Source organism: Myodes glareolus, chromosome 8 (genome assembly GCF_982192425.1).
Source record: "Myodes glareolus chromosome 8, mMyoGla1.1, whole genome shotgun sequence".
In the NCBI taxonomy this organism is placed as follows: domain Eukaryota; kingdom Metazoa; phylum Chordata; class Mammalia; order Rodentia; family Cricetidae; genus Myodes; species Myodes glareolus.
In genome coordinates this window covers 73585879-73606770 of record NC_142033.1, presented here as the reverse complement: position 1 = coordinate 73606770, position 20892 = coordinate 73585879, and the positions used below count along the sequence as shown (strand labels likewise).

General features: G+C 48.8%; 1 protein-coding gene across 2 annotated transcripts in view; it reads right to left on the bottom strand.

The window, feature by feature from the left end:
* Positions 1-1473: 1473 nt before the first annotated feature.
* Positions 1474-20892, bottom strand: part of Kremen1 (kringle containing transmembrane protein 1) — a 73580-nt gene continuing 54161 nt past the window's right edge. The window contains exons 5-9 of one of the 2 annotated variants that reach the window (XM_085692074.2): positions 19606-19759; positions 11214-11546; positions 9386-9595; positions 7981-8065; positions 1474-4973 (exon numbers count right to left, since the gene is read on the bottom strand). In XM_085692074.2, the coding sequence (XP_085548200.1) occupies positions 4805-4973; positions 7981-8065; positions 9386-9595; positions 11214-11546; positions 19606-19759 (951 nt within the window). In that variant the 3' untranslated portion in view covers positions 1474-4804. The remainder of the gene's footprint in view (positions 4974-7980; positions 8066-9385; positions 9596-11213; positions 11547-19605; positions 19760-20892) is intronic. The other variant, XM_048449849.3, reaches the window with a different exon arrangement.

Below are 20892 nucleotides of genomic sequence, written 5' to 3'. Positions count from 1 at the left end.
CGCTGACTGTGGTAAAGGTTCCCAAATGGCTGTAGTGGTGGTCAGACACGGTGGGCACGTCTTAGGGGAAGCCGATACGACAGGACTGGGACTGGGCTCAGACTCTAATGAACAGTCCACATCTCAGATGGTGGTGGGATTCTTTGGCTGGCCTGGCCTGTATCCCCCAAAAACCTGGCTGGGCCAAGGAGACTCGAGAGCTGGGCTCTGGAAGGAGCAGCAGGTGTCAGATAGCCTGTCTCAAAGGCAGGCTGGCTTTGCTGCTTATGGGAAACTCCTGCACCACCTGAGTCCCTTTCAGTCCTCTCACCTGCCTCGGTGTCTCAACACTGTCCCTGCAGCTTTCTGGGCACGTCCTACACTCGCCCAAGGATAGTAGGGTATTAGCACGGAAGGAGCTCTTCAGACCAGAGTCACACAGGATCATCTGTCAAATGCCCAATAGTCCCGCCTTGATGGCCCGCACTGATATCAGTGGACTCCTGAGGGTTTTATCACAGAGTGGCTCTCACTGCCCAGACACCAAGACCACACACCTGCTTTCTTAACCCCTAGGTATATTCTAGAATAAAAGCAATAGCTACCATTTAACTAATGACGCACAATAGGTAATGACACATACAACCCAATGCACTGGACACAGAAGCCTCATGGAAAGAGGGGTTTGAATGTAATCTGAGCTCTGGGGTCCAAGCATGTGCCCTGCCCTATGGGCAGAGTCGGCCTTTCCTGCTGGGGTGCAGGGTGGGGCGCTGACATCACTTGCCTGGATCTGTGTCTTTGGCTTCTCCTGTCAGTTTGCCCTTCACTCTAACCTGACTTCTGTGGACGCCAAGAGCAGCTCTTTCTAAGCCGGGAGTCTGACGCTCTGGCCCCAGTGGATGGACAGAATCCCGGCCGCTGACTACAGCTCTGTGCTCCAGCTACCAACCCACACTGCCTCACCAGACTTCTTTCCTTGTTGGCACAAGACGGGCCATGGCAAAGGGTTGCTTTCTTAAGGAAAGGGTTGATAAGGGCACGGTAGTCTAGTTACTGGGGAGGCTGAGATGGGGGAACCTGGGCAGCACAGTAGAGAAAGACCTTGTCTAAAAACCAACAGCAGAGAGAATGGGGGCAGACAGCGGAGAGAAGCACAGGTTATTCTGGGAGGCCGCCCAGTTCTTCCCGGGATAGTTACAGTCTCTCCATCAGGCATCTGTTGTCTGGGTAACGGCTGCATCCAGGTGGAGAAGAGGTGGTGGGTACACAGTGAGTAGGTTGAGGCTATCAGACAGCAGGTGGAGCTGATCTGGAGTCCTGGTCTTCAGAGCTCACCAGCTGTGCCATGGCTATGGCCAAGCAATGACCACCAGGAGAGAGCCAGCAGGGCCTGACCCGGTGCCCGGGAGGCTAAGAGTCCCAGCACTACACTCTTTGCTGTGGGCCCGGCTCCTGGGACCCCTGTACAAATGACAGCCTAGGGCCCACCACTGTTTCTACAACAATGAGAATATTTATTTTATTCAAACAGTAAAAATAACAGTTTTCTCTCTTTTGTAAAAGTTAAGTACCATCACATTCCATTTTCTTAAATAACAAAATCCTAAAAATATATATTAAATTGTATACAGTGTGTCACACTTCATTTTATATTTTAAAATACACGATGTTTCTGTTTTATTCTCAACGTTGTATATTAAGAGCATATTTACAAATAAAGCCTTGTTGTCCAAAGTCAGATCCCTGCTGGAGGGAGAGTTTGGAAATGGGAAGGTCTTGGTGCCATGAGGGTGGCAGGGATGGCAGCTCCCTGTGTTGGCAAGAAAGGATCCCTTGTATACTTCCCTCTGACATGGGAGAATCACCTCCTACTATTCCTTTGCCCACTCAACCTTAGCCAGTGCGCTCAGTTCCAACATGGCTCTGTTGGCTGACATGGGTGGCTGGTGGGTCTGACAAGTCCCTCACATCATACCAAAGCAGCTAGGCTGAAAGAGGCCTGGAGGGAGGGTAAGGACAGAGGTTCCCAAGGCAGCACCCAAAGTGGACATCAAACTCCAAACAGGAGATTCCAACCCCCAGAGGAGCCCCAAGAACCATGGAGGACTGTGGAGTGAGGAGCTGGCCTAGGAGACCCAATGTGGGCCCTGCAGATAGGCCGACAGAGCTGGAAGGCCATCCGCTTCTAAGTGCTCTTGAAGGTTAAGTGTGGACTGTCCCCATGCTGGCAGCAGCTGGGCAAGCCCTGCTGGTGTCAGGCCAGTGGCTGACGAGGGTCAGGTGGGGTCCTGCCTGGGCTGACATTGGGACGTGGGCTGGCACCTGGCCCAGGCACATCCCATGGGCTGGCTCAGGGTCAGGACAGCGGTACCTGCCAGAGCTTTGATCTTTGAGAGCTTTTGGCTGAGGAATCTGCAGCCAGGGCTCACAGCGGGGCTCACAGTTTGGGAAGTCTGAGAGGTCTGGTCACCTTGCCCACCCCAGGCAGCCACAGTCCCATCCTGTCTGACGTGGGGAAGACACAGGCTTCTCCCTACTCTGTCTCTACTTTTTAAGCAGTGAGACCCGTGGGGTCTTCATGTGCTGACACCTAAGGTCTCAGGGTCTCAGCAGTCTTTTGTGCTGCTCTCCTCAGGCGATCTCCACCCACCTCGACTCAAACACCCTGACCCCAGCACACTCAGCTTTGGGCTGCCCACCTCTCCGCGTTCACCCCGACTGGTACACATGCCGCTGACAGGCTCTAACAGAGTGTGCTGTCATTGCTGGGGGCTTGGCCTAGGCGATTCACAGCTTCCCACTGCCCCATGCTATTGTAAGGTGGGCTTGTGTTTCCTGGGGCTGGTCCCCAAAGAGGAAGTGCATACTGGGATGCTGGGCTGTGCCCGGGCCAACAGCAAGAGGAGTGTGGGCACGTCCACTGCCCTTCCTGAGGACGCCAGTAAAGGGCAGTTGAACGTAGCTGCCGCCACCGGGGCAGCTTCCTCCTTCCTGAGCCTGCAATGTGAAGAAGCAGGTGAGCGGTGGTGCCAGTGAGCAGACAAATGTCCTGGCCAGCTGAGCCTTCCCGGGAGAGCCCACATCCTCTTTGTACTACCACATGGTGCTCTGTGACTCAACACTTGCTTTCCGAGACTCCCACACACGCTATGAACAGCCCGGACTGGAACCTGCTCCTGTCAGTCTGTCTCCAGCGGTCTTTGTGCGTGGTGAGCCTGTCTTCAGACCCAGGCGCCTGCCGCTTTTCCAGATGACCCCCAGCAGCTCTGTACCCTGCAGGCCTCCCATGGGAGCTGGACAGCAACCCTGGCCCACTGTAGAGACACAGTTTCCTCCTCCAGCTGCCTCTCTACCCATCAGCTCTGGTCACTGCCTCTCCCTGAGGATGCTCTCCCATGGTCCCATACAGTCTTCTGTCCTGGGAGCAGCCAGTTACTGACGGGCTGGCCAACCCTACAAAGGCCTCAATGGCAGCGGCTTAGAGACGCAGGGGAGGTAAGCAGTGCTCCAGGAGGGCACCCAGGAGATCAGAGGCACAGCTCCAAAGCTCAAGTGCTGGCAGGAGAGCGACCAAGGTCCCCCTTCAGGGCACGGGTTGTTCCTCTCAGCTACTGCTGACAAAGGTCACTTCCAGACTGCAGGACTTCTCCATCAGGGATGGCCCTTCCTCTCACAACTGGCGGCCACTGTAACTGGGACTCTAAATCTTTCAGCCTCTCCTGAAAAGAGCTCCAGTTCCCAGGCCCTGCCTTTTCCTTTTGCCAGCTTCTGTAGTCTGCCTCCCTGTCTAAGGGACAGATTGATGGGGCAAGACAAGAGCCCTTACCCTAACTACTCTGTCCCCCTGATAAGGGACAAAGGACATGGCTCTTGGTAGTTGTGATCTTCTTTTAAAATGGTAGACACCTCATGTAGGATCCACAGGTCTCTGTCTCATCACAGGATGTGCCCACAAGCTATGCTACAGTTTTCTCTCTCTTTTTTGGCAGTGTTAGCAATGACCTTAGGGCCTCATGTATGCAAGGCAAACTCTCTACCACTGAGCTACAGCCCCCATACTATGCTACAGCCTTTAAACTCCTGGTTCTGAACTAGGAGTTAGCTGAGAGGACAGAGGGACAGGCTGAGTTCAGATTCCACAGACTTGTGAACTGCTTGGGGGCCAGGCAAGGTAAATCTAGTATATAAGCAGTTTACTCTGTCTGCCCCATGGACAAACAGGTAGATTTTTTTATGCTCAATCCCCAGGTTAGCCCTGCAGACCAGTAAGTATTGTTAAATACCCTCTAGAAAGAAGACATCTAGTGTGACCCTGTTCTCAGTCCCCTCAGACTAGATGAGGCACATCTTAGTCGGCATCAGAGAGAACGCTATAGGCCTGGTACAGAGCACTGGGCCTCTGCGCACTCTGAGGTGCTAACCACATTTGGCAGGGAACCAGGCCAGCCTTCAAGAAAACCCGAGAATTTTTTCAGTCTGGCTCTGCTCCAAACTGTAAAGATCAGGGGAGACTGATCCATACACGGTCAAAATAGAAAATAAAAATGCATCACACACTAAACTACCCACCACCCAACAGTCGTCTAGAATCAGGTCCAGCTGTGTCCTGTCAACTCAGCCCCAGTCTTGGCAGAGCTGCAGGCCAGGGGCCGAGCTTCGAGTGTTCAGCCTAAGTGCAAGTGATGGAGGACTCCAGGCCACAGTGCCCTGCACCAGGCGCCCCTTCCAAGTCTGTAGACCTAGGTGAATGGAGAGCTACAGAGGAAGGGACCCCAGCCACCTTCAGCTCAGGAGCAGCCTCCTGTCTCGGTGCAGTGTGGCTTCAGTCACTCACGAGGGGGTTCCGGTCATCTTGTTGGCTCTGGCCCTTGAGCTTCTTCTTAAAGATGGAGATTGTAGTGGAAGGTTCATAGAAAATGGTCCAGATCTCCCCAGAAGCCCCTGATTGACGACAGTCCCTAAGGTCTCCTGAAGCAGGAACACGATGAGACCTGCCAAATGAAAATAATTTTTCAAGTATATCTGAACAAAGCACTCACAGATCATCGCCTCACGAGGCACCTGGACCTGTGAGGCACAGCCTTGGGAAGGACTGTGCTGACTTACAAGGATCAAGGCTGGGTAAGGCAGCACACGCCTTTAATCCCAGCTCAGGAAGAAGCAGGAGGCAGAGATCTGTGAGTCTGAGGCCAGCCTGGTCTACAGAGAGAGTTCCAGGACAGCCAGGGCTACACAGAGAAACCCTGTCTGGAAAAACAAAGAGTGAAGAATGAAATCTGGCCTGTGGGCATGGGCATCAACGCAGGCCACAGGGCACTCTCCTCGTGGTAACGAGGGACTTTCTGTCAAAATAATTCAAAGCTGGAAAAGGCTGTTGGAAAGATTATGAATTTTCAAATATTCTTCTTCTCTCCCCCACCACATAAAACAATATTATCTACAAAGGCCACTTACCTAAAAACCCACCTATCTTAAACAGGTAAGGGGAAAATTTTCAGTTTGAAGCAGAGAGCCCTGACTTACAGTCGTATTCCTAGCCCACCCTTCTCTTCACCTCCTGACAGGCAGAGAAACTGTGGAGGATTCCAGGGTTAAGAGGAATGAAGTGTGTGCTTTAGGGCTTCAGCCTTGCTATGAGACACTGGGCCCTGGAGCTAGTGCAGGGACACACAGACAGGATTTCCTAGAATGCAGATTATAACATTTAACATACCTAGTAGGTCCTTAGAAGGTACAGGTTCTGTATCAATGAGGTCAGCCTGTGCTGACACATCTAGTATTTACTCCTTTTCATTATTCACTAAAAATGATGTTGCAGTGGAACTGCTAGATACTGTGAGCAGTGCAGAGATGCACTGGAGTCTACACTGTGTGGGGAGAGCAGTACGGAGATGCACTGGAGTCTACACTGTGTGGGGAGAGCAGTGCAGAGATGCACTGGAGTCTACACTGTGTGGGGAGAGTAATACGCAGATGCACTGGAGTCTACACTGTGTGGGAAGACATTAGTTGTGTTCAGTCCAGCATCATTTTACACAAGGGCACTGAGAAGACTCAAGATTTGACACCCACATTATGTTCTGAAACTCTCAACAGATATGAAGATAAGACATTCTCCCCCAGACTTCTCTCTTTCTGCGCGTGTGTGTGTGTGTGTGTGTGTGTGTGTGTGTGTGTATGTGTGTATCTGTTTGAACGGTGAGCTCAGTTGACAACAGTAAGGACATTATTTCTACTACAAAAGTTCAGAGAGGAGGTGGGTAAGGTCACTAGTGTGGCCACAGCTGGCTTCATGTGTAAACGTTTGCAGCAGAGGGCAAAGGAGGCCAGGAAAGGAGGCTCTTACTAGAACTCGGAGTTCAGGAAGCATTAAGTGGAACCAGAGAAAAGATAACTGGAGTCTATAGAAAGAAAAACTCGAAGCACACAAACAGCACTCTCCTGGAAGGCAGCGCACACAGTGAACAACTTCCTTTCTTCAGTTTTACTGGACTAAGTGATAAGGCCTTTATCCTTTAGTTAAAAAAAATGAAGACAGGTTTTGCTTTTTGCTTTATTTGAGACAGTGTCCCTTTGTAGTCCAGGCTGGCCTGATATTTATTATGTAGAAAAAGCTGGCCTCAAACTTGCAGCAATATTGCTGTCTCTGCTCAGTGAGTATTGAGATCACAGGCATGAGCTACTGTCCCTAGCAGAAATAGGGTCTCCATGAGTTGCTCACATTGGCTTCAGTCATAATGCTGTTTCAACTTTCTAAGTAGCTATGATTACAGGTATCTGGCTTAAACAAATGTTCAAAAATAATGTTTAGGGTGATGGGTGTATTTACTGGCCACCTGGGGATAAGACAGAGTATGGACATACACAGGCCAACAGAGCCCCAGACACCAGCAGTGGGCACAGAGACCAGAGAGGCACAGGGGCTGTGGCCCAGGATAGAGTAGGGCCTGGGCCTGCATATGCACATGGGGCCCCAGGCACCAAGCAGTGGTGAGTGCACAAACAGCACAGGGCATCAGTGCTGCTCTTGGCCTGGATCTAAGAAATTTTTCCATAGCAAACAGCAATAAATGCAGAGGCCATGGCTGGTCAAATGTGGAGAACAAGAGATTGTTGAACCTCCTCCAAAGGTCAGGGAACACTATGGAGAAGGGGAGGGAATAACGCAAGAGACAGGTGATATGGAGTGCTGTCTCATGGCTGTGCCATGGCTTTTTCCCTCAGGGATTTGTGGCAGCTATGGCTGCACACATAGAGTCTGTATAAGACTGAGTCCTAAACGTTTAGTCACAGGTAAGGGAGTGGCTCATGGGCTAACGGCAGTGAGGGGTTTGGAGGTGAGGTCATCACTGTCTGCAGGGGTGTAGCCCCTGGTGAGCTGCTCATGCTCCAGTGCAGAGCTCTACACCCACATCCATGTGGGCAGCCCTGCCTGAGCCCAGTGGGCCACAGAGTAAAAGCAGAAACAAACCAGAAAGACATGGAAGTGGGATGGGGGCCTCGTAGGGGTGATGGGAGGAGGGGAGAGGAGAGGTGTGGGGATGACTGTGAGCAGAGGGAATTCTATACATGTATGCGACTGCTAAAGAATAAATTAGTACAAATTATTAAGCACTAGCTGAAATGTTGAAATTCTCTTTGTAAGACTTCCTTAGTTTCTAGAGGCACGAAGGAAAATGGACAGTACTGTCCTAGGAAGCTTGACTTAAATGCAAACCTCTTCGAGGGAACAGCACAAACACTCAAGCAGAACTGCTGTTTTCTCTGCCAGGATGGTTCCAACCCTTCCTGGAACTGAATCTACTGAACACAGAATTCCTCCACCTCAGTGTGATCTGTCCTGTTGTCTGTTTCTTTTGAGAGGAGGAGGAATGGTCTCCGCCTTGTGCTGCTGGGACTCGGCCTCTGGAGTCATGCTCAGTTTACAACTGTACCCAGACAAAGGAAGAATGACAGAGGCAAGGCCTGCCGGGCCTCCCCGCCCTCTCTTGTACTCACTTAAATGTGACATGCAGAAGGATCTTGGCAACAACGGCTGTGACTGTGAGGATGAGGAGGGTTGCCAGGCCATACACGGTCCATCCTGCAAGTGCAAAGAGAGCTCATCAGATTTGTTTGTCTTTATTTTCCAAAGGAGACTGGCAGTGCTAGGGGCTCTGTCCACTCTGCAGGTGGGAGCAGCCAGCAAACCTGGTAGTGGGAGTAACCGGAGCTGGGTTGAGCATGGAGCTTTCTTATGGCTTTGCCTTGTTCTGAAACTTCCTCTGTAAATTTCAAACACTGGACTTGGAGTCAAAATGGGTGTGGTGAATCTGTCTGCCACCAGAGCTCATCAATCAGTTACCTAGAAGTCTTTGGGTCCCAGTTCTCTATCTGAGCAATGAGAAGTGTGACCTATGAAATCCTGCTGGAATCCAGTCGAATGATGTGGGACTGGAGAGGCCTCCCTCCCTGACCTTCTATGGTGAGCTCTACAGAGGACAGGGAGAGTATGAAGACCTCATGATCAAATGATAGATGGTCCCAGCTCATTCAGAGACTATGCCCTCGACAGAAAAGGAGGGAAGGAGATCATGGCCCATGTCTCTTCTGCATGGCTTCTCTTCACAGCTCTTAGTGCTCCTGACTTTTGACAGTGTGTCTGGTTTTCTTTCTCCCACTGACAACCAAGGGAAACATGCACAGTATTGTCCTAGCATTCTGTGTGCACTTCACTCTGCAGAAGGGGAGGAATGTCTGGCCTATGCTGCCCACAGCTTAGAGACTAGCCTCATGTTTCTAGACAAAAGAAAGGCAGGGGTTTATCTAGTTCAGTGTATGGTCCAGTGTTTAGAACAGTGCATCGGGGACTGGAGAGATGGCTCAGAGGTTAAGAGTATTGCCTGCTCTTCCAAAGGTCCTGAGTTCAATTCCCAGTAACCACATGGTGGCTCACAACCATCTGTAATGGGGTCTGGTGCCCTCTTCTGGCATGCAGGCATACACATAGACAGAATATTGTATACATAATAAATAAATAAAAAAAAAAATAGAACAGTGCATCGTATCACGGAAGGAATTCTGTGTCTTTTGTTTTATTGTTTCTCTCCATTTTGGTGCATGTTCTATGGCTAAGCTAACCTCTAGCCTGTATGTACCTTCTGAATCAGCTCTACCCTGGGGCTCTAGAAAGATGCTCCCAGAATGATGTCTTTTCTTATAATGATGAAGAAACCAGCATAGCTGTTAATCACAGTTGCCAAAGGCACACAGAGTCTGTCTTTGGAAGGACCTAAGTAAGTTGAGGAGAACATTTCTCTCAAAGGTCATGCAGACTAGAGGTTGCAGAGCCAATATCCTAACCTGTGTCTGAAGGAGAAGCACCCACAAGCACCTTTGTTTCTGTAAGGGTTGAGGGAACTACCTTCCACTCTGTGGCCGCTGGCCCCAACTGATGGTGCCCAGGAATGGCTACCTGGGACAGTCTGCGGTGGGTGGCTGGGGCTGGTGGTGATGACATAGAGGACTTTGGAAGAATGGGCAGCACTGATGCTGAGGTTGGCTTGTTCGGTGATCACCTCTGTCAGTGTCTGGTTGACTGGAGGCCTCTCCTGTGGTGGTTCTTCCTTGGTGGCTAGAAGATCAAAAGGATTAACCAAAGTCAAGGAAGACAGCAAGAAGGAGAACACTGCTCTAGTTGGGATGAGGCCTTTTCTAGTTTTCTTTCTCTGTTTGTGAGAGAATGTTTTGCATGGGTATGAGTGCACATGCATGTGGGGTGCATGTGTGTGGGTATAAATGCATGTAAGGTTCACGTGTCTGGGTGTACATGCATGTAGGTACATGTGTGTGGGTGGACATGCATGTGGGGTACATGTGTTGCAGGCACACATGCATGTAGGGTACATGTGTGTGGGTGTATGCATGTGGGTGCAAGTGTGGGGTACATGTGCATGTGGGATACATGTGTGGGGGTGCAAGTGTGTGGATGCATATGCATGTGGGGTGCATGTATGTGGGTCTCATATAGCCCAGGCTAGCCTTCAGCTATGTAGTTGAGGATGCCCCAAACTTTTAATTTTCCTGCCTCTACCACCCAAGAGCTGGCATTACAGGTATGTGCCAGAAGTGCTGGATGAGGCCTGTTCTGATTCAAGTATACATGCAGTTTCCTTTGCTGGTCTCACTGATAACAAAGTAGAACCTGTCAGGCAATGGCAGGTAGTGGCTATGCAGGGGTGGAAAGTAGAGACCGCTGATTCTAGTCATGAGACTGGTCTCTCAGACACGGAACCCCTCCTTTGTGCTCTGCAGCACCTCCTTGCTATGACCGATCCAATCCCACCTGCCCCATTAATCTGCACCACTTACTACAGCCCACTACCCTAACTTTTCTTGAGTTGTGCAGTTCAATACCTGTGCTTCTCAGGGGCTAGCAAAGGCTCATGTCTGCACATGTGTTCATATCAGAGGGGAAGAGTATACGTCTCTGAGGAAAGATGGCAAGTAAGTTTGTGGGACTGCCTGGGATGTTTAGAAGAAGCAGGATGGACGAAGTGACCATTTAGGAGCCTTTCGTCTGCATCCATCTCCTTTTATCTATCCATTTACTTGTCTATAAAACTGCCACTAACACTACTAAATCAGGCTGAAGAGATGGCTCAATGGCCTGCTCTTTCAGAGGACCTGAGTTTAGTTCCCAGCACCCATGTAGGGCAGTTCACAACTGCCTGACTATTCCTCTAGCTCCTGGTGATCTGGTGCCTTCTTCTGGTCCCCAAAGCAACCCACATATCTGTGGCATACACTCACAAAGAAATACATAAAATCTAAAATAAACAAAGATATTAAAATAATGAAATTGAAATATAAACCAATTGTGCACTGAAAGGTGGGAGTTGTGCACTGGAAGGTGGAGAGTTGTGCACTGGAAGGTGGGGAGTTGTGCACTGGAAGGTGGGGAGTTGTGCACTGGAAGGTGGGGAGTTGTGCACTGGAAGGTAGGGAGTTGTGCACTGGGAGGTAGGGTGTTGGTCACTGGAAGGTGGGGAGTTGTGCACTGGAAGGTGGGTGTTGTGTACTGGAAGGTGGGGAGTTGGGCACCGGAAGATGGGGAGGAATCAGTGTTGAGATCATCTGCAGCTGAGTCAGTAGGTCCATGTCTGCCCCAAAAGAACCACTTTAGGCTTGAAAACCCTGGTAAGAAAGAGAAGGCCAAGGCACCTATGTTCCCAGAGACAAGGATGTCTTACCTTGGTATAAGACAGCAAATCCCTGGGCCTGATTGATGTGATCAGAGAAGAAATACAAAATGACAAAATCCAGGGAAACATTAAAGGATAAAGGCGGGCGGTTCCTTCCATTGAAACGGACCAGGACATGGTGGGTGTAGCCATCCAGCAGCTCCACCATGTCTGCGGAATCCCTGATATCAAATAAGGTGAAGTTGAAATGGATATGGGAGGCTCCTGGGACCCGGATAGTCCAGTAGCAGACCCGCCCGGTGGCGTAGGTGTCTGGGAAGTCAGGAGAGTAGACCACGGCTGCCATGGCTGAGTAGTTCCCACCGCAGGCGCCCACGAGAGCTGCAGAGGAGAAGACAGTGGGCCTGAGTCTCAGCCTTGGGCTCCTCTCTAATTCGGGCACAAACTCCTAAGAAATGTGATCCTATTAGGGACATTGTTTCCAGCTACAAAACCAGACCATCTTGGGTTTTAGGATCAAATCACAAAAGGAATCACTTACACCCTGAACGAATGCCTGGGTAGACTATTTGGTTTCCCCCAGGAGACTGTACACTTAGTGCTCAGAAGAGCAGCCTACACTGGGGTTTGGCTGGAGTCAGGCAGTCTGGATTCAGGACCAGCAGAGCCATGTGATCCTAGGGGCTGCACCTCATTCCCAGGCCTCTCACTTGTGTTTCCAGTTCAGGCCACCACCTGCTCCTGTATCCTGTGACAGTGAGAGGACACGAGATAAAGAGCATGACTCTGGGACCTCCCGGCAGAGGAGGGGCTTTGCAGACTGAAGTCCTCAAGGGAAGGGCCTGTGTCTCCTCAGGGCTGCAGGACCTCAGAGGCACAGTGCTCGCTTGAGGGGGAACAAGTGCCTAGCATGTGCGGCCATGGCTGGATCCCCAGAAGCACCCAAGGGGAAGGAGGGGGTGAGCCTAGATTCAGGAGGCTCTGTATCAGCTATGCTTTCTCTGGACTTATTTTTGATTGACAAGTCTTTAGAAAGGTGATACAGCCACTTTCTGTCTCACCACGACCTTGGAGATGAAAGACTGCAGGAGGGAGTACAGGAATAGGATTTAAAAGAAAGCTTATTTCTCAGTGCTGGAATGGGACCCAGGGCCATGAGCAGGCTCAGCAAGCACTCTTCCACTGAGCTACAACTCCAGCAGGCGTTAGGGGAGTTCTTCTCTATTTAGTACACAGAGAAGGAAAGAAAATATGCTGCTTTGTTGGCCCTGGTGGTGGAGACTGTAGTTCTAATGCGGAGGAGGCTGAGGGCAGGATGGTCAGTTCAAGACCCTGTCTCAAAACACCAAACTCTGGTGAGAGCTTAGTGGTAGCGCCCCTGACTAGCATGTGTGTCCCTGGGGTTGATCTCTAGCACTGGGAAAACAAACAAAGCAAGCTTCTTTCTCATCCTAGGAATGAGAAAGCTCAAGACCAGAAGCTGAGGTCTCAAGACAACCAAGGAAATTTAATACTAACAAGTATAAATTGGGCCACAGAATCGGGCTCATCTGTGCCAGAGCACAGGAGAGAGGTGACCACCACAGAGACAGCTGCAGTTAAAACTATAACAGGTTCCCAGGGGCCGCATCAGCCTGACTTTTCCACTGAGGGCACTGAGAGCCTGAGATACTGTGGGTTTGCATTCACTTGCAAGCTCTTCTGCATAGGCCTCCCAGCACTGGCAGGAGTGACCCGTGTCAAGCAAGCCAGAGTTCCACTTGGTGGCACAGGCGTGTAGGAGGTGATAGGTTGTTGCTAAGGGGCAAGCCTGGAACACCTCCTACTTCCCGGGCCCTCCTCTCAAAAGAGGCAAAAGCCTCCAGTTGCTGGGAGAGGGCAGTTAGTTCATTGCTCCCAGGGCCATCAGAGAGAGGCAGATGTGAAATATGTTTGTGCCTGGGGAGGAAATAGGAGACTACTTTCTTAGTAACAAGGTAAAGGCCCACTGCTTCTGGGAGAAGCAAAGACCTCAGCCCTGGTTGCCTTAAGGAGAGAGCAGCATTCTTTACCAAGTTCCACCAAAGACCAAAGTGGCGTGTGGCTGCCAAGGGGATGGGGGGATTGGCGAGCCACTGAGATCACCTGATCCCGTGGCTAGTGGATGAAGATAGGCAGGGGAACCAGCAATCCCCATGGCTTTCCACAAAGAGCACCAAGTAACAGACAATGCCTACAAGGGCAGGACACAAAGCTGAGCGTGGAACAGAATACTAAAAACCACTATTCACTCTACTGTAACCACAACTTTGGGGATCTGAGGGTGCCTGCATCAAAGGGAATGACAGACAAACAACCCAAACCTAGCTCAGCTACTGACAGACCCAGCCTAGTTCCCAAACTAAGCAGGCCGCCCAAGTGTAAATGCTATTTACTTTAGCATCTACCATTCCACCCACACTGTGTGGCATTAAACAGAATACCACAGCACACACATAAAAGCAAGACAACATGGGGAAAGATTCACTGTCAAGATAAAAAGCAATCCACGAACAAAATGCATGAGTGACCCAGATGTTGGAACTGTCAGCCACGGAGGCTGCAGGAATACAGTACAGCTTATAGTGAAAAGAAAGACGCACACTGGGACAGATGAGAAACCCAGGACGGGTGTGGGCACTACAGGAAGAGTTAAGTGAACAAGGCATGTACTACAAGACTGTAATTTTGGCACTTAGAAGACAGAGGCAGGAGAATTATAAATTTCATGGCTACATGAAATTTGAGATCAGCCTTGTTTCAAAAACCCAAAGGAATCAAATGTTGGGACTGGAGAGATGGCTCAGCAGTTTTGAGTGCACACTGCTCATGCAAAGGACCCAAGTTAAGCTCTTAGCACCCATGTCAGATGGTTCACAACTGCCTGTAAATCCAGCTCCAATGGACCTGAAGCCCTCTTTTGGCCTCCACTGGCACTGTTCTCTCTCTCTCTCTCTCTCTCTCTCTCTCTCTCTCCTCTCTGTCTCTCTCTTTCTCACACACACAAACCTAAAAATAAAAACAAACAACAACAACAACAAAACCAACCAATCAAACAAACGAACAGGGCTGGAGAAATGGCTCAGAGGTTAAGAGCACTGACTGCTCTTCCAGAGGTGCTGAGTTCAATTCCCAGCAACCACATGGTGGCTCACAACCATCTGTAATGAGGTCTGGTGCCCTCTACTGGCCTAGGATATATGTAGGCAGAACACTGTATACATGATAAATAAACAAATCTTAACAAAACACAAATGAACAAACAACAACAAACTAACAAGATGAGGCCAGTGGAGGAGACACATACTTTTAATCCCAGCACTTAGGAGACAGACACAGGCAGATCTCTGTGAGTTTGAGGTCAGTTTGGTCTACAGAGTGAATTTCAGGGCAGCCAAGGACATCTAAGGCTACATAGAAAAGCCCTATCTTGAAAAACCACAAAACTAAACTAAATCAAAATAACAACAACAATAAAACCAAAACCCCACAAAAAATAACAAAAAACAAACAAAAAACCCAGAGTCAAATGTAAATACTAGAAAAGAAATTAAACAGCATCGGTGGTGAAGCAGTCCTTTGATTTACCTGTACACAAAGCACAGCTGAGGAGAATTAATAAAGACACATCAGTAAAACATATTATCCAAAATGAAACAGAGAGGAAACAAAAAGAACAGAGCATCTAACGTCTGCGGGGGGTGGGGGGTGGGGTGGCAGGGCTAACCATGCGACCTGTTCTGTGTGAGCGCACACAGAACACAGCTTCTGTAGGCCCATATTTCATAGGAGATATGTGCAGTCAGGTTCTCTGGCCACACTTAGATCCAAGGGCAGCTGCACTCCTGCCAGACACCTGTAGCCACCTAACAAAAGACTCAGGATGAACCGCTCCTTCTCTTTGTTGTTATGTAGATCGCCTGCGAAGAAGTGTGGATCCTAAGCTGGTGACTAAGTTGCAGGTACTCCCCCGCCCCCATACCCGGGATAAAAAATATCAATGAGTTTCCACCTTGGTTTACCTGGGGGAATAAACGGTTTGACGAATAAACGCGGATGGTCTTCAGGAATAAAGCCTGAGATGCCCTTCCGATATTGCTGTGTGGAACTGTGTCTCATTATTTCCATGCCGCCGTATTAGTCCAGTTAGGAAAAAGTAGTTTTTATGTTGGGGTTTCAGACCCCGACAAGCTTCCGTGGACCAAGAAAGAAAATCATCAGGGACACTGGGCATCACTGACCACAGACTTTAAAGCACAAAACTGGATCAGTTATATTATGATCTATTTATTTTGATATTGTTAATAAAAGGAATCCTAGCTGCTAAAAAGAATTAAAGCTGGCAAACTTGGGCTCACCTTGGCTCTGGTGCTTACTAACTGAGGTAACTCACTTTATTTTGGGGTTTCTTTGTTTTGTTTGTGTGTTTTTTTTTATTTTTGTTTTTGTTTTTTGAGATAAACTCCTACTATATAGCTAAGGCAAGCTTTGAGGTAAACACTGTATAATGTCCAAGTTAGAATCGCAAGAGATCTGTTATAAACTGGGCTGGACAGTTATGCTATACGATGAGTGAACTGTGTCCCCCGAAAGGATGGATTCAGTTTCTACTACTAGGGTCTTTACACACTAATCACATTAAGATGATGTCAAAATGGTTAGAGAGGGTTTTATGTACTGTGGCCAGAGCCTTCATGAGACCCACAGAAACAGACAAACAAAGTGGGAAGATGGCAATGTTTGGGAAAACAGAGGAGTGGGTGAAGCAGCTGTAAGCCAATGGAACCAGAGATAGTTGGTGATGGTCGGAATCTGCAATATCCCCTACAGGCTCATGTTTTGATTTCCAGTCCCTAAATGGTAGTGCTATCTTGGAAGGGGTGAGCAGCTGAGGGTTATATAGTACACTAATACCTGGCTCTGGTACCTTCTATGATCCCTGGTCTATCACCATGTGAACAGTCTCTGCCTCATGGTCTGGCCACCATGAACTGAACTGTTCTGCCCTTTCCTTGCCATGACAGACAGAGCCCCCCGAAATCATGAGCTAGACTAAACACTTCCTCCTGGAAGCTGCTCCTGTCAGATATTTGGTTAAAATGACGCAGAAGTAACTAACAAGAAACTGGTACTAGGAACCAGTTCCCAGGAGGAGGGTAGAGGGTGGAGATGCAAGCAGCAGGAGTCTTGGAGTGGTGTCTGTCTACTTAAGTGGTTCTCGTGAACGCAGGAGCCAGAATATCAACAGAAGTGAGTGTGAGGCCTGCGAGGCTTCGGGTCACAACAACGGCTCTCGTGAGCAGAACTGTGGCCTGTCCTGTGCATCCTTGCATAGATTTTGTCTATGTCCTACTGTATCCTGAAAATCTGAGTGAGGCTAATTAAAAAATAATGGAAAATAACTCAGCAGAAAAAAATGAAGACAGTACAGTGTTCTGCTTGTAACATGGTTATTATGGGTGCCTTTTAACTAGGTTTATCATGAGATTTCAGAGAAAAAGACACAGAGCAGAAAATGAGAATTAAACAATTTGGTCAGAAATGAGTGTGTTTAAAGTCACAGACAAAGCAAATTGGAAGAAGAGGCCACAGTTGCCAAAGACAGGAATGCCACTTTGAACTGAGACAACAAAGTTCTTTAATGGCATTTCAGGAAGTGGCAAACTGTCACCCACCAAAGGCTCTGGGTGTATTTAGGAGGTTTTACAGGAGAGGGGCAGCCAATGTGCCTTGCTAGAGAAGTGGTTTCCGAGCTTATGTACCCAGGCACTCAGGTAGCTACAGCCACAGTCCAAGCAGGCCTGGGCACATCACAGGCTGTCAGCAGAGCTCGCTCCGTAATATGGTACTGGTTTCACCGGCATGCCAAAGGCAAGACCTACAGAGTCATGGTGGTTTCACTGACATTCGTTGGTATTGTGCATGGGGGTCAGGGGACACCTCAGATGATCTTCAGAAGCTGTCTCCCTTGTTTCTTGAGACAGGAGCTTGCCAAGTAGGCTAGGCTGGCTAGTCACTGAGTCCCGGGACCGACCTACCTCTGTCTCCTAGTGCTGTGATGACAAGCAGGGGTCACCGTGCCCAGCTGGGCCATCGCCCCAGCCCTACCCAGGAGACTGAAGAAAGTCCCTGACAGACCATGCATGAAGCTATGAGAGTAAAGCATAAATGTAGTGGGGACTTGGGACATGCCAGGAGCATGGAATGTCTGCTGAGAAAAGCAAAGAAAGAACGTATGTGTGTTTCGAGCGGCAGGGCCATGTGGGCAGGGGTAACCAAGCCTGTCAGAGTCAATGCCATGATACATATCCGGACGGCAGCAATGAAGCACTAGGATTTAATATGCCTGGCTTTGAACTTTCTGTGGTTCACTCTTCCTGCTTTTCTGCTCCTGCTGTTTGGAAATGAGGATGCTGAATGTGTAACTCCTTTTGGTGTCATAAGGATCAGGGTTCAAAGTTTGCCTATGTTTTGGAAGAGACTTTAGACATTTGAACAGAGTGAGGTTGTTAAGATTAGGGTTGGGGGCTAGAGAGATGACTCAGTGGTTAAGAGCACTGGTTGTTCTTCTAGTGGACTTGAATTTAATTTCTAGCACCTATATGGCTTCTCATAACTATGTGTAACTCCAGTTCCAGGGGATCTGGCCTCTGATGACATCAGGCATGCATATGGTGCACAGACAAACATGCAGCAGAAGCACCCACAAGCAAAATGAAAAAAAATAAAGTCTCGGTTTCAAACAAAGACTGTGAAGACTTCTAAGTTGGACTAAGTGCATTTTGTACTAAGATGGCTACGAACTTGGGGATTCTGAGGTGACTGTTCCCACTTGAGTCTGAAATGTCTTTGCTTATTCCTCTGGTTGGGAAGTTATGGAATGCACACAGATGGAAGAAGTAAGCTCTTCCAACAGGCGGGCCTTTGAAGGTCATAGTTCACTGGCTGGTTCTGGCACTCTCCTGCTCAACTGACATATGAACTGTTTCTGCTATGCAGTCCTGCCATGAACCAAACACTCTATCACTCCCTGCTGCTGTAACGCCCTGAAACCCCTCTGATGCCACGGGCCAGAAGAAATCCTTTCCTGCCATAAGCTGCTTCTCTTCTGTGTGTCAGTCACAGTTTCTGGAGCCTTGGGAGAGAGCATGGCCTGCTGACATCTTGACTGAGGGCTTCTATCTTTGTGAGCGAGTGAGTTCCTATTGACTTAAGCCTCACAATTTGTGATCTTCACTATAGCAGCTCTAGGAAACAAGTCTCATGAAGGTTTTGTTCAAAGTGGAGTTCCCTGCCTAGTCAAGATGTCAGAAGTGCATGCCTGGTCCCTAGGCCGTCAAAGACGTGTAGATGGGCTGAAGACTCCTCAGTTAGTCTCTCTTCTGTGACTTTTCTTTCTAGATGTTAAAATCAGGTGCCATAGCTCTCATGAGGTCTCACCGAGTGTGTGTGGCTCAGGACCCATCCCTCACTTGGCACAGCTCTTGCTGGTGCCTCACAAATGTGGTGGGGCAGAGAAGCGGTGGCTCAGGCAAACGCACGGACAGGGATGGAAAAACAACTTCAAGTATTTGCAAAGTTATCTTCTCAGATACACACTGGTGAGGCCCAAAGCCCCAGTGCTTACAAACACACAAAGGGGGATGTTTTAACAAGAGCACGCGAGAGCAGATGCTCTATGGGAATGCAGGAATGCAGTCTCTGGGCTAACCTGAGAGCCTCGTCTTTCAGGTTGTCAAAGTAGCCCCAAGATGACCTGTGGGAAGCACAGAGGCTCTCCACGCACAGATGAGCACCAGGGGAACCAGGAATGATAAGCACACGGGGAGGGATGACTAACCTGTTATCCACCCAGAAGACTAGGAGGGAATGTGGTTAATAGCTTGGTGACCTATGTGTTGTGTGGCTGAGATCACAGTGGATCCTCCCCCAAACCTTTATCATTTATGGAAGATGTCACATGTACTTTAAAAAGAGTTTCGATGTAGTCACATCTTAAGCTTTATTGTGTACATGGGACTGAGTGGATTATCACCAGGAAAATTTTCACCAAATTGCGCAGCTTAAATATGATTAAAATAAACTACTTGGGGTCAGATGAAGTTTGAACCAACAGCAGCTACTGAGTCATGCTGAACTTGTCCCCAAGAATTGTTACTCTGCTGGCCATGGTGGTCTATGACCAGCAAAGACACTTGCAAATAGCCAAGCTTCTTAGAGCACTAGTCACAACTACAACCAGACATTGTTGTCTTTCTAGAAGAGGTCACAGTCAGCCTTTCTGTGCTTCAGTCCCAAGAGCTGGGTTATGGTTGGCATCACATGACAAGTGCTTCCTGAATACTGACGGGGAGTGAATAAATAAATGGAAAGGTAATGGGTAGACTTGCTGCCCTGGTCATGCCTTTGGCACCATACTCACTGTCAAAGAGGATAATCCTGCCGTCTCCACCACAGGGTTGCGTGTGGTCCCCAAAGCAGACACTATTGCACTCAGTGCTGGCTGCCTCCCCGTGCTTCCAGTAGTCAGGATTGTTCCCGCAGAAGCATGCGTAGCCCGACTCCATCCCAGCAAACTGCCACACGAGAAAAAGACTGTGAGGAATTCTAAGCTGGACCAAATGTCTTTTGCACTATGAGATGGCTATGAACTTGGGGGGTCTGGGGTAAATGTTATCACTCACTGTTGGGAATGTTATGGGGGGTAGTAGTGAGCAATCAGCCTCAGTTCCCTAGTCCACCCCTCTCCCGTGACCTCTCCTTAGTTTTACTGCCTAGTCTAACTAAGCTCCACACTACTGTGTTCTCTGTCTCTGAGAATTCCTTTCTAATGTTCTCATTCCCACTGCATTTAACTAAATCTTTAAGGAGGACAACATTCCTTAAACGTGAAATACTCATGAAATCAGCTAAACATTTTATTGACTGTTTACTATGTGCCAAGATTTTATTAAAAATGTTTTAATCTTTCAGCTGGGTGGTGGTGGCTCATGCCTTTAATCCTAGCACTCAGGAGGCAGAGACAGGCAGATCTTTGTGAGTTCAAGGCCAGCCCGGTCTACAAAGTGAGTTCCAGGGCAGCCAGGGCTATTACACAGTGAAACTCCGTCTCGAAAAACCAAAGACACAAAAAACGGAAACAAAAAAAAATTAACCTTTACTTTTATGTGTATGGGTGTTTTCCCTGTATGTCTGTCTGTGCACTGTCTGTGTGCAGTGCCTGGAGAGGTCAGAGAGAGGACACTGGATTCCTGAGACTGGAGTTACAGACAGTTCTGAACTGCAGTGTGGGTGCTGGGGATTAAACTCAGATCCTTTGGAGTTTTAGTTATCTTTCCAGTCCTTAAGATTTATTTTTTTATGTGTGTGACTCTGCGTGTCCATCCATCTGTCCATCTGTGTATGGTGTGTCTGTGTGTTTCTATATTCAAGTGCAGGTGCCCACAGAGGCCAGAAGATGGTGTCAGATCTCCCAATGCTTGAGTTAGACGTGACTGTGAGGTGCTGAACAGATCGGGTACCAAACTCCAGTCCTCTGCAAGAACAATATGTACTCGTAACTGCTGAGTTATTTCTCAGGTCCCTAAAAAACTCATTTAAGCCTCATTTACATTTTAATTTTCTTTTTAATATTAATACACTAATTGAGCACATAGTGCTGCAGGAGCCAATCCTCCAATACGGAACAAGCTGTACCACACTGGTAGCC